This window comes from Rhincodon typus, chromosome 21, assembly GCF_021869965.1.
Source record: "Rhincodon typus isolate 14 chromosome 21, sRhiTyp1.1, whole genome shotgun sequence".
In the NCBI taxonomy this organism is placed as follows: domain Eukaryota; kingdom Metazoa; phylum Chordata; class Chondrichthyes; order Orectolobiformes; family Rhincodontidae; genus Rhincodon; species Rhincodon typus.
The window spans coordinates 49,873,526-49,892,087 of NC_063352.1; the positions used below are offsets into that span (position 1 = coordinate 49,873,526).

Genomic DNA, 18,562 nt, shown 5'->3' on the forward strand with positions numbered 1-18,562 from the left:
GATGCTGCTTGGCCTGCTGTGTTCATCCAGCTCTGCACCTTGTTATCACAGATAAAAGTGTATGTCTTTTACGCTACTACTTACTCGAGAGGATGGAAACTCGCGTACAGCTGATTTTAGAAGCTCCGATATGTGGTCCTGTATCTCCACTAGGGCTTTATGGCTGCTAGAGAGCTTCTAGAAGGTAAACAAAAACAAAATGCTAAAAGAATTAAGAAGTGCACCATTTATATACCCCCAACTCAGACGCAACCTACATATGTCATTTATCTCATTCATCTGCACATAGTCAATCTTCAAGGAAAAGTGAAAAATATTTAGGTCACTTTGGAAAGAAAACTCATGGGATTTCCTCTCCACTCCAGATCAAGCAATTAAACCTGTTAACTAATGTCACTAAACCCAAATAACCCAAGAATATTCTGGGCCTTTAGATATCTTTCTTTTATAGCCAATTGCCTAGCAGGTTTTTTGAATGCTTAAAACAAACCTCCAGTATTAGCAACCATTAGACAATATTCTGTACAAAATTACTTCCCAGCATCTAATCTAATGTGCTATTGAAGCTTGTAATGATGCTACTAGTCATCCCTTGACTCACTTAAATAACTCAGGTTTTGAGATCCTGTTTGGATCAGGCTGGCTAACTAAATAGCGTGACCAATTGGAGACACTGTTAGCATCAACAGTTTTCATTTATTGTTGTTCAAAGTTTCAAACAGAGGTAGTACAAGTACCTATGACGGTAAGAGAAGCACCTCATTTTTGCTGCAGCTATATCTCTGCCATTGATATGTCTGAATAGAAACCACCTTTTACACAAAACGTTGGCCTTAGGAGCTGTGTGACAAGCATTTTTCTCAACACAATGCTGAATGGTGTTCAAGGATAACAACACATTTTGACTATCATTCATTCGTGGCTTTGCGCACGCTAGAATTGACAATTCCAACACACTCCTGATCAGCCTCCCATTTCCTCACCACTTTTGGACATACAAAACTCAACCCGAAGACACAGGCAGCTTAGTCCCATTCATCTGTGTGCTCAATTACATACATCCTGGTCAAGCACATTTCGATATAAGATTTCAAAACCTCCAAGTCTTCACCCCTCCCTCTTTGTGTAATCTCCAAGATATCTGCATTTATCTCTCAGAATTGCTACAGTGAAGCAAGAGGTCATTTGGTCCATCGCGTTTGCTCTTCAATTGAGCATCATTACCTACAGCCAATCTCCTGTTTTTTCTCTCCCATCTCCTTGCACACTATTTTATTTAAATGATCACCCAATGCCCTCTTCAATGCCTCAATGGAAACAGCCTCCAACCACACTTCATTCCATACCTTGACTCACTGAAGATTGACGTTGTCTGGAAACCTGTTTCAGAAAATGCAATTTTCACTAAATACAGCTAAAATTGTTAGTTATCCTTTTACTGGAACAACTTGATGGCCTGGGAAGAACTTCATGTCTCATTCTATTGTTGACTTCTTACCCAAGACCCAATTCTAAAATGCCCTGCCATCACTCTAGACCATATATTCTCCACTAGAGACTAGGGGGTAAGTACTTAAGGTGAGAGGAGAGAGATTTAATAAAAAGACGTGAAGGGCAATTTTTTTTTTTTTTATACAGAGAGTGGTTCGTGTGTGGAAAGAACTTCCTGAGGAAATGGTGGATGTGGGCACAAATATGACATTTAAAAGATATTTGGATTAGTACATGAATAAGAAAAGTTTGGAGGGATATGGGCCAGGAGCAGGCAGTTAGGACTAGTTTAGCTTGGGATTACGTTCGGCATGGACTGGTTGGCCCAAAGTGTTTGTTTCCATGCTGCACGACTGTAATGACTCTATGACTAGCAACACCTCCGAAGCACTGGAGCTAAGGTCAAGATGGGAATGAATCTCATATGGAAACTGATGGATAGCACCAGGGGCAGTGGAGTCAATGCAAGTGGCACTTGCCATGGTCTACTCAACAGCGGAGTGCAGCTACTCCATCTGGGTCAGGACTGGCAACACAAACACAGCAGTTATCATTCCCCAAACTTCACCAAGATTCTTTCCGAAACATTCCAACCAAAACAGCTCAAGCGGCTTCCTGTGCTAGAACACATTGAAGTTCCAGGAAATAATACTCCTCACAGAATCACTACTGACAGCTAATGAAGTACACCATTGACACAGAACCTCAAAAACTAATACACGCATCTGTCTGAAATCTCTAGTCGTCTTCATAACCTACAAACTGACAACAGCACCCCACTTCTTGATGATTCACCTCCTGCTTGACTACTCACTAAATGAAAAGCTTTTTCTCACATCATTCTTGCTCTTTTCTATATCACTTTAATTCTATGCTTTCTCATTCTTGTTCTGTTTATGAACAGGGACAACTTCTCCCTATCAACTCTTCCCAGCCCAATCATGATTTTGAAAATCTCTATCAGATCTCCTCTCAGCATTCTCCTCTCCCAGAATGCTACTTCTCCAATCTATCCTTGTAATTAAGGTTATAAATTAGCAGATCCATTCTTGTAAATCACTTCTACACTCTTCTCTGTACAGTCACATCTTTTCTATAATTTGAACCCATAACTGTACACAATAATCCAGCGAGATTTAACAAATGTCTTACATAAGTTAAACATCACTTCCATATTCATGTATTGTATGATCCTATTAATAAAGCCCAGGACACTATTTGCTTTATTTACTGCTCTCTGCATTTATCCTGCCATTTTCAATCATCTATCCAGATAAATACCCAGGTCCCACTGTTCCTGCACCACCTTTAGGTCAATACTCCGCATTGTGTATTGTCCTTTAGTGTTCTTCTGTCCAAAGTGCATCACCTCATCTCATTGTGCAACCTACCTGCCCACTCCACCAATTTGTCAAAGTCGAGTTCCACACAATCCTGTTCACAGTTTACAATTCTTCCAAGTATAGTGTTATCTGCAAACTCGGAAATTGTCCCCTGCATACCAAGATCCAAATTATTAATTTATGTATTAGGAAAATACATATCAGTGGTTAGCACTGCTGCCTCACAGTACCAAGGGCCTAGATTCAATTCCACTTTTGGGTGACGGTGTGGAGTTTGCACATTCTCCCTGTGTCTGCATGGGTTTCTTCTGGTTGCTCCAGTTTCCTCCCACAGTTCAAATGTGCAGGTTAGGTGGATTAGCAATCAGAAATGCACGGTTACAGGGCTAGGATAGGGGGGTGAATCTGGGTGGGATGCTCTTTGCAGGATTGGTGTGGACTTGATAGGCCAGATTGCCCGCTTCCCACTGTAGGGATTCTACAATAGTGTTTACTCTATGAAAATCAAGGGTTTGAATACTGACCCCTATAGACCTCCTGTTATGTACCAGATCAGACCCCCTCAAAAAATATTTTAAGAAGGTAGACTAGACCTGAACATTTTCTTATTTTAAAAGCAAATTAAAATGTCTTAGATGCAATATGACTGATCAAACTACTCAACATTAAGAAAACACAAAATACAACCAAAGAAAGAGAAATTTAGAATAACTCAACAGTTGGGAAATTTAACAGAATAATAGATACAGTAACTATTACTAATTAATTATTCCAAGACAGTAATATCCCATAAACTGCCCCCTTTGGCAAAAAGGAAAATTCAGAGACAGATTCTCACATGCAATTTTCCAATGCAGGAGGAAAAAAAAATCAAGGCAAGATCCAGAGACTGTAGCAGCCAAGAGACATTAACTGAAGCTTCCAATTCTTTTGAGACCCTAATATCTCCTGATGTTACTGAAAAAAAAAAACAAAACCCAGAAATTTGGATCTGGGGGAGCTGGCCACACCAATTCTGGCTGTTAAAAAAACCCAAGGCCTCCCCAGCCGTTTACTCAAGTTGCCCTCAGTAGGCAGTTCAGCAGCTCTGCCTTACTATCTCTCTTCAAAAAAAAAAACCAGGACAAAATAATCACTTAAAGTGATGGAATCATCACACCTCCACTATAAACTTTCCTCTAGCCTAAAGAAAATCCATTGACCATTATTGTTTGTTTTCTATTACTCAACCAATTTTATACCTATATTGCTACTGTCCCTTTAATCACGTTCTACAACATTCCTCAAGTCTGTTGTGTGGTACTTGTAATCAACAGCGCTACCCTCATCAAACCTTTGTTACCTCTTTGATAAGCTCTAGCAAGTTTGTTAAACTATTTCTCCTTTAGAAATCTCTTCCTAATCAATCACCTTCTTCCATGCGACTGCCAATAATAAATATCTCTGGAAGTTCTCCTACCAATGTTAAACTGATTTGTTTATAAATGCTGCAATTATCCTTATGCTTCTTGAACAAGGCTATAATGTTTGCAATTCTCCAGTCTTCCAGTATCTCCCCATTGTACAAGGGAGGTAGAATGATTATGGTCAGTGCGTCTGCCATTTATACTCTTACTTTCTTTAAAATCATTGGATACATTGCACCCAGTCTCAGTGCTTTGTCAACTTTAAGTGCCAATAGTCTATCCAAAATCTCTTACTTATTAATTTTAAACCTTTCTGAGGAACGAAGGAAGAAACTCTATCACCATGACCTAGACAGCATCCTTCTCTTTTGTAAAGACAGAAGCAAAGTATTAATTTAACACCACTGCCTGCCCTGCCTCCATAAGTACAAAGAACAAAGAACAAAGAAAATTTCAGCACAGGAACAGGCCCCTCGGCCCTCCAAGCCTGCGCCGATCCAGATCCTCTATCTAAACCTGTTGCCTATTTTCCAAGGATCTGTATCCCTCTGCTCCCTGCCCATTCATGTATCTGTCTAGATACAACTTAAATGATGCTATTGTGCCCGTCTCTACCACCTCCGCTGGCAATGCGTTCCAGGCACCCACCACCCTCTGCGTAAAGAACTTTCCACGCATATCTCCCTTAAACTTTTCACCTCTTACCTTGAAATTGTGACCCCTAGTAATTGAGTTCCCCACTCTGGGAAAAAGCTTCTTGCTATCCACCCTGTCTCTGCCTCTCATGATTCTGTAGACCTCAATCAGGTCCCCCCTCAACCTCCGTCTTTCTAATTTAAATAATCCTAATCTACTCAACCTGTCTTCATAGCTAGTGCCCTCCATACCTGGCAGCATCCTGGTGAACCTCCTCTGCACCCTCTCCAAAGCATCCACATCCTTTTGGTAATGTGGCGACCAGAACTGTACGCAGTACTCCAAATGTGGTCGAACCAAAGTCCTATACAACTGTAACATGACCTGCCGACTCTTGTACTCAGTGCCCCGTCCGATGAATGAAAGCATGCCGTATGCTGCCTTGACCACTCTATCCACCTGTGTTGCCACCTTCAGGGTACAATGGACCTGAACACCCAGATCTCTCTGTGCATCAATTTTCCCCAGGGTTTTTCCATTTACCGTATAGTTCACTCTTGAATTGGATCTTCCAAAATGCATCACCTCGCATTTGCCTGGATTGAACTCCATCTGCCATTTCTCTGCCCAACTCTCCAATCTATCTATATTCTGCTGCATTCTCCAACAGTCCCCTTCACTACCTGCTACTCCACCAATCTTCTTGTCATCTGCAAACTTGCTAATCAGACCATCTTTATCTTCCTCCAGATCATTTATGTATATCACAAACAACTGTGGTCCCAACACAGATCCCTGTGGAACACCACTGGTCACAGTTCTCCATTTTGAGAAACTCCCTTCCAGTACAACTCTGTCTCCTGTTGCCCAGCCAGTTCTCTATCCATTTAGCTAATACACCCTGGACCCCATGCAACTTCACTTTCTCCATCAGCCTACCATGGGGAACCTTATCAAACACCTTACTGAAGTCCATGTATATAACATCCACAGCCCTTTCCTCATCGATCGACTGTGTCACTTCCTCAAAGAATTCTATCAAGTTGGTAAGACATGACCTTCCCTGCACAAAACCATGCTGCCTATCACTAATACTGGTAGTGTAACTGAAGTCCCCAGTTATAAATACCCTATAATGTTGGCATTCCTGAGTTCACTGCAGATTTGCTCCTCTACATCCTGTCCACTTGGCGGTCTACATACTACACCATGCAATATACCAGTAGCTTTTTTATTCCTTAATTCTCGCCAAAATGATTCTATCCTTGAAACCCAAGAATCCTCTTCTCCAGCATTGCAATGTCCTCCTGAACCAATACTGTTACCCATCCTCATTTTCTTCGCTTTCTATCATTCCTAAACAACTCATACCCAGGAATATTTAATACCCAAACTTACCCTTCCTTGAGCCAGCTAATTCCATCTAATTCTAACTTCTTGAACATCTTAATTTTGTTAAACAGAATTCCTTTCCTAAAGCTCCCAGCCTCCCTCTTTCCATTGTAACTGAACACAATCATTAAAATTTTGATAGATCCCATCAGGACCCAGGAACTTATCTATCTTAATACTTTTTAAGACGCACAACACCTCTTCCTTTTTAATAGCAACTTGGCTTAGAAATTCTACACTCCCTTCCCGGAGATCAGTCTCTACGAATTCCTTCTCTTTGGTGAATACCGATACAAAGTATTCATTTAATTCCTTCCTTTGTCCTTGAGTAGGCTAGCCCTTTCCTTGGTTACCCTCTTGCTTTTTATATATGTATAAAAAGCCTTGGGATTCTCCTTAATCCTGTTTGCTAACAACTTTTCATGACCCTTTTTAGCCCTTCTGATTCCTTGCCTAAGTTCCTTCCTACTTTCCTTATATACTTAAAAGACTTTGTTAGTTCCCATCCTCTTAGACCTTATGTATGCGTCCTTTTACTTTTTGACCAAGGTCATAACATCCCTAATCATCCAAGGTTCATGTAACTTGTCACACCTACCCTCATTCCCACAGGAAGATGCTGTTCCTGAACTCTTATCAACTGTTGTTTGAAATACTCTCACATGTCTGATGTGGATTTACCCTCAAACAGCTGCCTCTAATCAACATTCTCCAGTTCCTGCCTAATATTGTTGTAGTTCACCTTCCCTCAGTTTAAAACCTTCACCTGAGAACTTTACTCCTTTGTTGTTTATAACTGATAATAATTTCTACAATGATTATTAAAAATGCTTTGCACATGATTCTGTGAATGCTTTTAGGAGTAGTTCTTAAAATAAATTATCAGCTTGAACAAATCTACTCTGCAAAAATAAATATCAAAGAGAGGCTCAACTAATCTTAAAAATGCATTTCCGTGCCTTTTCCAGCAATGTAATGCTCCAGCAAATGTTCTGAACTGCAGGCAGCTGTGTTTGGCAAACTAACATTGCTGTACTTCATCATATCTAAAAGGTAAGAGTGACTGGTCTCAAGATCAAACCAGCATTTCACTAAATGTGGCATCAGTGTCCTAGCAAAACTGGAATTAATGGGAATCAGGGAGAAAACTCTACATAGGTTGGTGTTATATCCGACTTAAAGGATGACGATTGGAGGGAAATCATCTTAGCTCTAGGACATTGTTACAGGTTGTGGTTGGATGGCCAGCAGTAGTAATGGCTGCTAGACTGGTTAAGAGCTACAATCAAGCAGGCTGGGAATTTTGATCAAGCTAGCTTAAACTCTGACCTCAGTTAAACTGCAGCCAAGACGTGTTGTGACCTACATTTTCACATGTTGACAAAATCAGACCAATGTTGTGTGACCAGCTAGAGATACTGGCACCATATTACCTTATATGGAGCATGGAATGCAGCTGTTTAATATCTCGAAGGTTGTTTTCAACCAGTAAAATTCCATTGGCTGGGATCAAACAATATGATCAGGCTTTGATCAATTCATTGGCTGAGTTCAACAGCTCTTTCTGGAAACCCAGCACACTTTCAGATATGTTAACAGGAGGAGGCAATGGCCTAGTGGTATTATCACTGGACTGTTATTCCAGAGATCCAGATTACATTCTGGGGACCCAGGTTCGAGTCCCATTACGGCAGACAATGGAATTTGAATTCAATAAATATCTGAAATTAAGAATCTAACGATGACCATTAATCCATTGTCGGAAAAACCCATCTGGTTCATTAATGTCCTTTAGAGAAGGAAACTGCCATCCTTTCCTGGTCTGGCCTACATGTGACTCCAGACCCACATCAATGTGGTTGACTCTCAACTGCCCTTTGGGCAATAAATGCTACCTAGCCAGCGATGCCCTCATCCGGTGAATGAATAAAGAATAAAGGATAACAAAAGAATTTTCTCAGGTGAAGGCTTCGAGACCACATATGAAAAGTATGTGCCCTTATGTAATCTTCAGAGAAACAAAAAACCGTGAGGCGAGGCCTACATGGAGAAACAAAGCTGGCCCCTTCACTCAAACCACGGCAGTATTTGATTCAAGCCAAACTTATAGAGTTAAAGTTCAATGTGGATTAAGTCAAAGTGAGGTAATGTGAAGTTAAATGAAGTGAGTTACAGTCGAAGTTAAATTAGATAAAGTAATAAATGTTGCAATGAATGAATATTTATATTAAATATTGATACTTGATCGATTTAATAAATAAGTGTTTGTTTAATTAAGTTCTTAGTACTCCTTTTTGGGCTACGAGGTAATCCTCATGGTAGTGTGCTAGATTGAACCATCTTCCGATACTTCACCAATGAACTGCCCACATTAAGATCAGTAGGTGAGGATGTTCACTGACGATTCTACAATGTTCAGTACCATTTGTCACTCCTCAGCTTGTGTCCAAATGCAGCAAGACCTGGGCAATATTTTGGCTTGGGCTGACATGGGGCAAATAACATTCATGTCACATAAGTGCCAGCCAATGATCATCTCCAACAAGAGAGAATCTAATCATCAGCCCTTGAAGTTCAAAAGCATTACCATTGCTGAAGCCTCCAATTAAACATCCTGAGGGTTCTACCATTGACTAAAAACTGAACTGAGTGGGATTGAAGAGGACTTTCTTCCATTCGAGGGTCCTGAAGGTTTGCTACAACTATATTCAGGAGGTCTCTTGAAAAAAGTAGAAGTTTTCCTCATCTTTTGTTGGATGCTGATGTCACTGACTAGGCCAGTATTCGTTATCTATGCCTAATTGCCTTGAAAAAGGTGATCTATGAGGTGTAGGGACACCTACAGTGTCATTGAGAAATAAGTTCCACTATTTTGACCAGTGACAGTCAAGGAAAGACGACAGTGAGTGGCTTGGAAAAGAGCTTGCAGCTGGTAGTATATCCAAGCATCTGCTGCCTTGTTGTCTCTGGGTGCTCGAGATTATGGGTTTGCAAGGTGCTGTCAAAGGAACCTTGAGAAGTTTCTTTGAAGACGGTACACGCTGCTGCCACTCTGTGTCAGTGGTGAAGAGTCTGGGTGTTTGAGATACTGGATGGGGTGCCAATCAAGCAGGCTGTAGTGTCCCGGATGATGTTGAATGCCTTTCCAAACAACTGGAGAGTATTTGATCACACTATCGACTGTGCTTTGTGGATGATTTGATTTGATTTGATTTGATTTATTGCAGTCACATGTACCTAATCACAGTGAAAAGCTTTGTTTTGCGAGAAGTACCGGAAGATCATAACAAACAAGGACATACAGATCATGGGTGCTTAGATAGAGCGTGGCATACAGGTTATACTGCACAGGAGGTGCACAAATTAAGATCAACATGAGCAAGATCAACGTTATTTGAATTCAGACAGTCCGTTCATCAGTCTAATAAAGGCAGGGAAGAAGCTGTTCTTGAACCTGTTGGTGCACGTGTTCAAGCTTCTGTATCCTCTGCCTGACTGAAGAGTTTGTAGAAGAGCATTACCAGGGTGGGAGGGGTCTTTGATGACGTTGGCAGCCTTTCTGCGGCAATGAGAGATAAATAGAGTCCATGGATGGGGGCTTGGCTTCTGTGATGGCCTGGGCTGTGCACACAACCGTCTGTAGTTTCTTGTGGTCCTGCGCAGAGCAGTTGCCTTACCAGGCTGTCATGCACCCAGATAGCATGTTTTCTACGGTGCATCTGTAAAAGTTGGTGAGCATCCTTATAGACATGCTGAATTTCCTGAGCCGCCTGAGGAGGAAGAGGCGTTGTTGTGCCTTCTTGACTGTCGTATCTATGTGGAAAGTCCAGGACAGGTTGTCGGTTATCGTCACTCCTAGGAACTTGATGCTCTCAACCCTCTCCACCTCAGTTCCGTTGATGTAGATTGTCCACGATCAGTTCTTTTGTTTGGCTGACATTGAGAGAGAGGTTGTTATCATTACACAATGACACCAAGCCCTCTATCTCCTTTCTGATGGCGGAAATAATCTGGGGAGTTACTCACAGCAGTATTCCTAACTTTTGATCCATTCTTGACTGGTCCAGTATACTTAGACTCCCTACTGGTCCAGTTTGTGTTGGCGGATAGGGGCAACAATGTGTTATTCCCACTTCATGTAGCATAGCCTGGTATCCAATTATCTCAGCTACCCTTGCCGTCAGACTAAGACCTTGCTTAATCTGGACTGTGCAGTAGTCAGTTTGCAAATGGAATCCTACATTAAAAGGACCACATACAAGCATCCTCCACCTCCTCAGAATTAAGTTTCAGGCCCTGAATTTCAGGAGTGCTATGGATATCCCAGCAGCAACAGACCTGGATTCCATGTCCTGGGATGTCTGGTGCTATGACACTGACACTGCAGGCAGTGAGACATGCTAGGCTTGTTCTCGATAATATCTGTGTGGATATTGTTTGAAAGCTTTTCATAACAGCCTGACTTCAAACGGTGTCCTGAGCTTGCAGTGCTGGGGTGAATTCTTATGTTTCTAGTGTACCATATAAATAGTTGAATTGAAAAGCATTTAGATGCACAATGATAAACAATGTCATCCTACTTTCAATTTATTTTCCTCCATGCTGTTTACAATACAGGACACATCTGTCTTAATCCCTGCCATGTGTACTTCGTTTGAATTCTCTCCGGCCTTTCTGTGTGTGTATTTTTGTAGTTGCTCAGGGCCAGAGCCCACTACTTGCATTGACACTGTTCACTTTCCCTCGACTCCTGTCAGACTTGTCTGTCTTGTTTCTTCCCTTTCCTGTTGAGTCACCTTTACCTATTTTTCTAAACAACCTGGTCAGAGATGTTATTACACACCTCTGGAGCAGGTGGAACTTCCGGTCTGGGGCAGGAATTCTATCTCTGCACCACAAGAAGGTCAGGTCAGGTCACCTTTACATTTGCTCTGCCAAATGATAATTACTTCTCTGGAACCCTTAGCCATTATCTCAGACTTGAATCCTTGTGGTTTAATCCTTCAGTTACTCTCTGTATCCTGCTTGGCATCCTCAGAAGGAACATCGCAGACTTCCCTCATGCAGGAATTCCAGCTGCCTAATCCTTTTAAACTCATCAAACGTCCTCGCTCCCAACCTCCAGTATGTTAAATAGGGCCAATCTTCAAGTACCTCCCCGTTATGATCATCTGTTCCAGCAGAGAAGGCTTTTGATGAAGTCACTTAAAGGAAGTTAGTACACAAAATTAAAGAACACGAGATTGCGGTTAATAGACTGCTATGGATTGAGAGCAGGTTAACAGACAGAAAACAATAGGAATGAATGGGTTATTAAAAGCCAGTATGCAGATGCAGCAAGCAAATAGGAAGGCAAGTGGTATGCTGACCTTCACTGCAGTGGGTTTTCAGTACAAGAGAAACAATGTCTTGCTGCAATTGTACAGAACCTTGGTGAGACCACATCCAAAATACTGTGTACAACATTATCAAAGGAAGGACTCACTTGCATTAGACAGACTGAAATGGATGTTCACCAGACTAATCCCTGGGATGGAAGGAGTGCCTCAGGAGGGGAAACCAAATAAACTGCATATTTTAAAATGTCGGGGATTGAGAGGTGATCTCATTGAAACTTGCAATATCATTGCATACGATAGAGTAAATGTAAACAGGATGTTTCCTATGAATGGTAAATCTAGATCCAGGAAAGACTGCCTCAGACTAAGGGGCAGATTATTTAGGACAAAGGAGAAGCAACTTCTTCACTCAGAGAGAGGTGGATCATTCACAATCTGAGCAGACTTCATGGGCTGAATGGCCTAATCGTTCTCCTACTTCTTATATAATATTGCTTGTCTGCTTGCTGTAGCTGTGAAAAATGCAACAGTTCAATTACATAGTTATAATGGCAGCAATTTTGTATTTGAATGTAAATTTTTAATGTTAAATTTTTATCTGGTTGTGCTTGTGGAATGACCATGTCAACCTTCACAAGCCAGGCACAGTTTCCTTTTAAAAGCTACACGCAACAGAAAAATATACATCCAACAGAGATGCAAGAAATCACAAAAATGGAGTGGATAGTATATAGACATTGACTTACCTGTTGAAAAGGGTTTGGGTATCCAATGTTGCATACCAGGTAGTAATTTAAAACCTCTGCAGAAAGAGAAGAAAGAAAACTGAAAATCTTCAAAAACATTTCATATTCATTTGATGTTTTGAACAGATATAGACAAGATTAAGATATAGCCAGATAATTTTAAAATACAAACTTATAAAGTATGGCCCTTCAAAGGAAATTGTTAAGAGAAAAACAGCAAAATTCATCAAACATTTGAAATCATACACAGCAGCAGTATTTGATGATTTTTCAAGAGTAATAAATGAGGGAATATGGAAAATTCATTATCACATTAAAAAATGAGGGTTATGAAACTACTATCAACAAGTTGGAGAAATTATTTGTTGCAACTCTATTTCCGTTTCAACCATATGAAGCTGACAGGCAATATTATAGGCACATGGTCTTAAACTTCTCAAAGCAGACAAATTTACATGGCAGCAAGCAGAGCTGAGCCATCAGTCTTCCAATCTGTCAAAGATCTCAATATCCCACTTAGCTTTCTAAATGCTTTCATCATGTCAGTTTGCTTACATAGTCATGTAAAATTGAGTCACGACACAAGCATCAATGACACACAAAACTGGGGCAGCATCTGTTGTATTTTTTTTTAAACTTGACATTTTGTTTAAACATAAAATCTCCTGTTTCCCTTCTCTGATCCAAGGTGTTGTTTTCCAAATTGGCTATCACAGAGTCTATGCTTTCGATATTACCAAAGCAAGAAATGAAACATTATCAACAATCTATTGTTAGAAATTAACTATATATTAATGAAATGTAACCTTGCAATGAAATCAGCATATCCGTTTCCAAGTACCTGGAATACACAGCAGACTTTTCACATGAGAAAGGGAAGTTGTTTTTGTTGTTCAATACAGTTCAGGATGCTGAATGCAGGGCAGAAATTTTCATCCTTTTCCCTGAAGTATCAATATGCCTGCTCATGCATTTTTATCTTAGTTTTTTAAACATATACAGAATCATACTGTACAGAAGCGGTCCTTTGGCCTATCACATCTCTACAGCTAAAACAATGCTGAATTTATACCCACTTTCCAGCATTTGGCCTATAGCCTTGAATGTTGTGACATTTCAAGCGCTCATCTCAAGTACTTTCCATAGGTTGTGACATTACCTGCCTCAACTACGCTCCTAGGCGATGCATTCCAGACTCTCAATATCATTTGGGAGAAGATAAATTTTCCTCAAAACCCCTCCAAACCTCCTGTGTTTCTCATTAAAATTACGTCCCCTTGTTATTGACCTTTCAACTAAGGGGAACCGCTGCTTTCTATTCAACCTGTTCGTGCCGTTCAAAATCTCATCTATCTCTATCAGGTACCCCCTCAACTTTCTCTGCTCCAAAGAAAATAACCTGAGCTTATCAATCTCTTTTCATAGTTGACGTACTCCATTCTAGGCAATACCCTGGTGAATCTCCTCTGTATTACCTCCTGTGTAATCATATCCTTCCTATGGTGCGATGATTAAAATGGCACACAGCTCTCCAGCCGTTGCCTAATCAAAGTTCTGTACAGCTCTAACACAACTTCACTGCTCTTGTACTCTACGCCTCGACTGATAAAGGCAAGTGCTCTGTATGGCTGCCTAACCATCCTATTTACATGTCTTGCCACCTTCAGGGATCTGTGGACAAGTATCCCAAAATCCCTTTGTTCCTCCGAGTTTCCTAGTGCTCTACCATTCATATGTAGATAATATCACTGTGTAGGATTCTCTTGAATGAATGAATAAATGACTTATTGTCACATATCGAGGGAGATACAGTGAAAAGTGTTCTGTCACCACAATCCAATGCCATTTTGAGGTACAAAAGAATACAAAGAAAGTACTTAAATAGAGTGCATCATTGTTGGCCGGGATCCCAAGCATAGCTCCAGAACTTTTGCAGAGGTCCTTGCTCCAGGCCTACTGCAGCCAGGAGTCCTGTTCCAGGCACCAACACCACCGCAGTCGACAACCCGCCGCTGCTGAAAGAGTCCACACTCCAGGCCTACCGTAGCCAAGAGGCCCCACTCTGCTACTGCTGCAGCCACTGCCATTACAGGAGTCCACCCTTCGGGCCTATGAGCCAGGAATCACCACCAACAATGCTCCAGCTAACTTGACTCTAGTGATACATTACTCAGCCTCTGAATATTCAGTTTTGAAGAGTTTCTCACCTCAAGCAAGGAATACTAACACTTCCAGGACACTAGTCACAAAATAAACAAACGTGTAGAATCCTGTTTACAAGATATTTTGCAGTTTTTAAAAGCAAAATCTTTTCATCCTGTAATGACTGAAAGGGTATTTCCTTTTGGTCCAAAGCTGATTTCAAAGCAATTTCTACGAAATAAACTGGCTTCTAAACCTTCATTGATAAATGTAACTACCTTCCAATATTTAAAGGGCTTTTTTCAATGCTACCTGCCTTGGCTGTAAATGATAAAATCTAGAATGGTTAGGAGATATATAACATCCAACACTTAGCTTTTGGTAGTATAAACTCCATACTGTAGATTACACTGAACAATGCATATGAAACAAGTATATACAGGATACCAAAGCTGCCATTCAAAAATTGTTCTTCCACCTTGATGGATCTTTTATAATGTACTGCAATTCTCGGCAGTAGATTTAAATCACGCATTTTTCTAGCCAGTCATAACTGCAGAGCTTCAGGGTTAGGCACAAGATATAACACAAAATCTGATCCGTGTGTTCTTTTTTGCAGCCTAGCTCTGTAGGTCTATAACTAATATAATTTAAAAACTACAAAGAAAGGGCACAATTTTAGGAACTACAGCAAATATTCCAGTGACTAATCTGGACTTATATTAATCTATAATTAACAAAAATAAGTACTTGATTGTTACAGTAGGTCAGGTAGATTAATGGGTTGTAACAAATCATATTAATTTAAAAGATTTTAAAATATTACCACCACTAAGTTTTTAAATTCTACATAAGTTGAATAGTTTGTTATACCTTTAATTATGCAGCACAATCGTAACCACAGTTCAGACCAATTTGGAGGAGATTAAGGCATTGAGGCAAAATCAATGGATAGTAATCCAAACTAACTAATGCTCTGGGGAAATGAGTTCAAACTTACCTGACAGGTGAGACACCTTGATCCAGGGTCTGAGCTAGGAACCTTTATCACTGGAAGATCTGGAGATCGTCACTGGATTGTGAGCAGAACCTTGAAGATCATCGGTTGAGCTGAATTTGGTGGATCTTTATGCTGGCTTTGGTCTAATACCAATTCGGTGACTAACCAACCAGAACTATGGCTTCTGCTAGTGCCCGCACCTCAGGCCAGTGTCTCTGCCATACAGTCAGGGTCACTGTGAAGAAGGTGGAGGAAGGATTGCTGGTTGACCAGATGCCCTTCGTGAAGACAGTCCTCCTGGATTGCTGCAGGTTCCAAGCAGCAGATATTTTCTGCCTGCAGGATTTCCCCAGCAGGATTTAGTTCGATGTGACCTTCTGGAGTGTGAAGCAATGTGAGCATCTCCTGAAGGTATTCAATGAGAAAAGGAGGTGAGGCTCTCCTCTCCATTCTGTCTGCAGCACCATTGTTCATTCTCACTGCACAGAGGAGCTGGGTTGAGACAATCCAATTGTAGAATCCTCACGTCCTGACAGCAGAAAGCCTGACCTTCCTGGGAAGGTATGTGCAGCTTGAAGGAGACAGCACCGATGTAGTGGACCAATTTCGAATCTGGACCAGCAAGTGAAGGTCACGGCGACCCTGAAGGCGGACATCAATAGGAATATCCTCCACCCCCTCTATAGTCTTGCAATCAGAGGGAGCCGAGGTTATCTGATGTATGTGGGGCAGCTGAACCTGTGGGAGGACAGGACACACGGCAGCAGACTGCAAAGTAACCCTCTGCAGGAACTACAAACAGGAGGGCCATGTGACTAAGGACTGCAAGGAGTCCAAGAGCTGCAATCTGTGTGGGGAAGCAGGCCACCGCTACAAGGCCTGCCCAGGATGTTGGGGGGGCCTGTGAACGCAAAAGAAAAACACATCAGGTCCCCAAAGCCCTACAGCAAATCAGAAAAAGGCAGCTGCATGATGGCTACACCACCAACTCCTCCTCCGATGAAGATATGCAGTGGGATGGTTATCAAGAGAAAAAGAGGCAGGGTACTACAGTGGAGAAGGAGAGGAGCACATTCCAACCTGGAAATGCCAGACTTCTCAAGGAGTCTAGTGAAGCCCAACCTCCAGGCATTGGGAACCACGGGGTACCCACCGCACCACAGCTCTGGGCAACCGAGGCAATCCCTCTGTCAGACTCAGAGCTGAACCCTGCTAACCAGAGCATGGAAACACCTCCCAGGGAGAACAGGATGGCTACCTTAGTGCAGAGTGTGTCCAACAGTTCACCCACACCTAGGGGATGCAAGGAGTCCCCCAGTGAACAGACTGCAGGTGAATGGATATTGGGTAACTCGATAAACTCTTAAAACGGGTGTTAAAATTGCCAGTATTAATGTGCATGATGTTAAGTCTACTACATGATACGTTTCCATGTTGGCTTACCTGGCCAATGTCAAAGCAGACCTCCTGTTTCTGCAGGAGGGCAGGATACCAAACCTCAGCAGCTACAGGAGATGGTTGAGCTTATGGACCCATAGCCCTTCGATTTGGTCAGGGGCAAATTCCGCTACAAGGAAGCAATTTCACCATCTCCAAAGCTAAGGAGACAGTGCGCAGGCACCCCCTCATAGCAGACAATAAGTAACATTCGCTTGAGACTAATTAACATGAACCTCCGGTGGTAAAGAGTGAGCGGCAAACCTTTCTGCAGCAGCTCCCACTGCTGGAGACTTCACTGTATCATCGATGTGGATGGACAATCCGAAGAGGCTCCGAGTGAACTGGACTCTATGTCCAGATTCCTGATTGAAACGGTTAAAGTCACCAAACTGCATGACATCTTCAGCACCCCTGCAGACGGAGCACAGCATAGATATACCTGGTTGTGGACAGGCAGGTCTATCCGCTCAAGGATAGATTTCCTGTTTGCATCCCGCACATTCTCGGTCAGATCCACCGACATCAAGCTGGTATTCTTCTCTGACCACTGCCTCCTACTGGCCGACTGTCACCTACAGGACAACCAGTGGGCTAGCAAGGGAACATGGAAGCTGAATGTGGAACTGCTGACCCCAGAAAACATTGAGAAGCTCAAAAGGGACTACATGGGTTGCAGAACCATGAAACCCCTCTGAGTCTCTGGGGAACTGGTGAGAAACAGTCAAGGGGAACATCGAGAGGTTCTTTATCCTCGAAGGTGTTCAGAAGGTGACAGAATGGTGGGCAAAACTATCCAAACTCCAGAAAACCATGCAGAACCTACTCCTGCTGCAGATGGTGGGGTCAATGTCACGGACGATCACCAGGAGGTGAAGGGCCAGCTAGCCTCGCTCTTTGCCTCGGAGGGCTCCAAGATAATCTTCCGGTCCAGGGTCCGTACTGTGGAGCAGGGCGACGCATGCTTGTGTTTCTTCTTCCAGAAGGTGCACAAGGAGAGCTCTGTGCTCAGCAGCCGGAAGGAAGAAAATGGTTCAGTAACGTCATCTCAGTCTGACATCCTGAGGATCAGCAAATCCTTTCATGCCAGTCTGTATGATTAGAAGCCCACAGACAGTGCGGCCTCCCAGTTATCCCTGTCCTTTATCACGAAGGTCTTTAACAATGTTACATGGGAGAGGCTGGATCTGCCATTATCTCTGGATGAGTTGACCAAGGCCCCCAAGTCCTTAAAAAAGGATAAAGCTCTAGAAGTGGCAGCTTATTGGCAGAGTTATATTCAGTTCTGTGGGACTTGATTGGCCAGGTCCTGCTGGAGGTGTATGACAGTATATTTCTACCATGTGCAAATCCATGAAGAAAGGTATCATCACCCTCATCTGCAAGTGGAAGAGGGAGAGGGAGGAAGTTAGGAATTGGCAACCAGTCTCACTGCTGAATGCAGGCTACAAAATGCTGTGTAAGGTCATTGCTAACCAGATCAGGTCTGCGCTGGGATTAGTGATTCACCCCGATCAAACCTGTGCTGTACCAGGCAGGACCATTTCTGAGAGCCTCAGGGATACGAGTGTAGGACAGGGGGTGGACGCCTGTGTCATCAGCCTGGACCAGGAGAAGGCCTTTGACAGGC

At 42.2% G+C, this 18,562-nt stretch overlaps 1 protein-coding gene across 5 annotated transcripts in view; it reads right to left on the reverse strand.

The window, feature by feature from the left end:
* ttyh3a (tweety family member 3a) overlaps positions 1–18,562 on the reverse strand; it is a 237,293-nt gene that overhangs the window by 30,837 nt on the left and 187,894 nt on the right. For all 5 annotated transcript variants that reach the window (XM_048609585.1, XM_048609583.1, XM_048609584.1 and 2 more), the window contains exons 8-9: positions 12,354–12,409; positions 85–177 (exon numbers count right to left, since the gene is read on the reverse strand). In XM_048609585.1, coding sequence (XP_048465542.1) covers positions 85–177; positions 12,354–12,409 — 149 coding nt within the window. The remainder of the gene's footprint in view (positions 1–84; positions 178–12,353; positions 12,410–18,562) is intronic.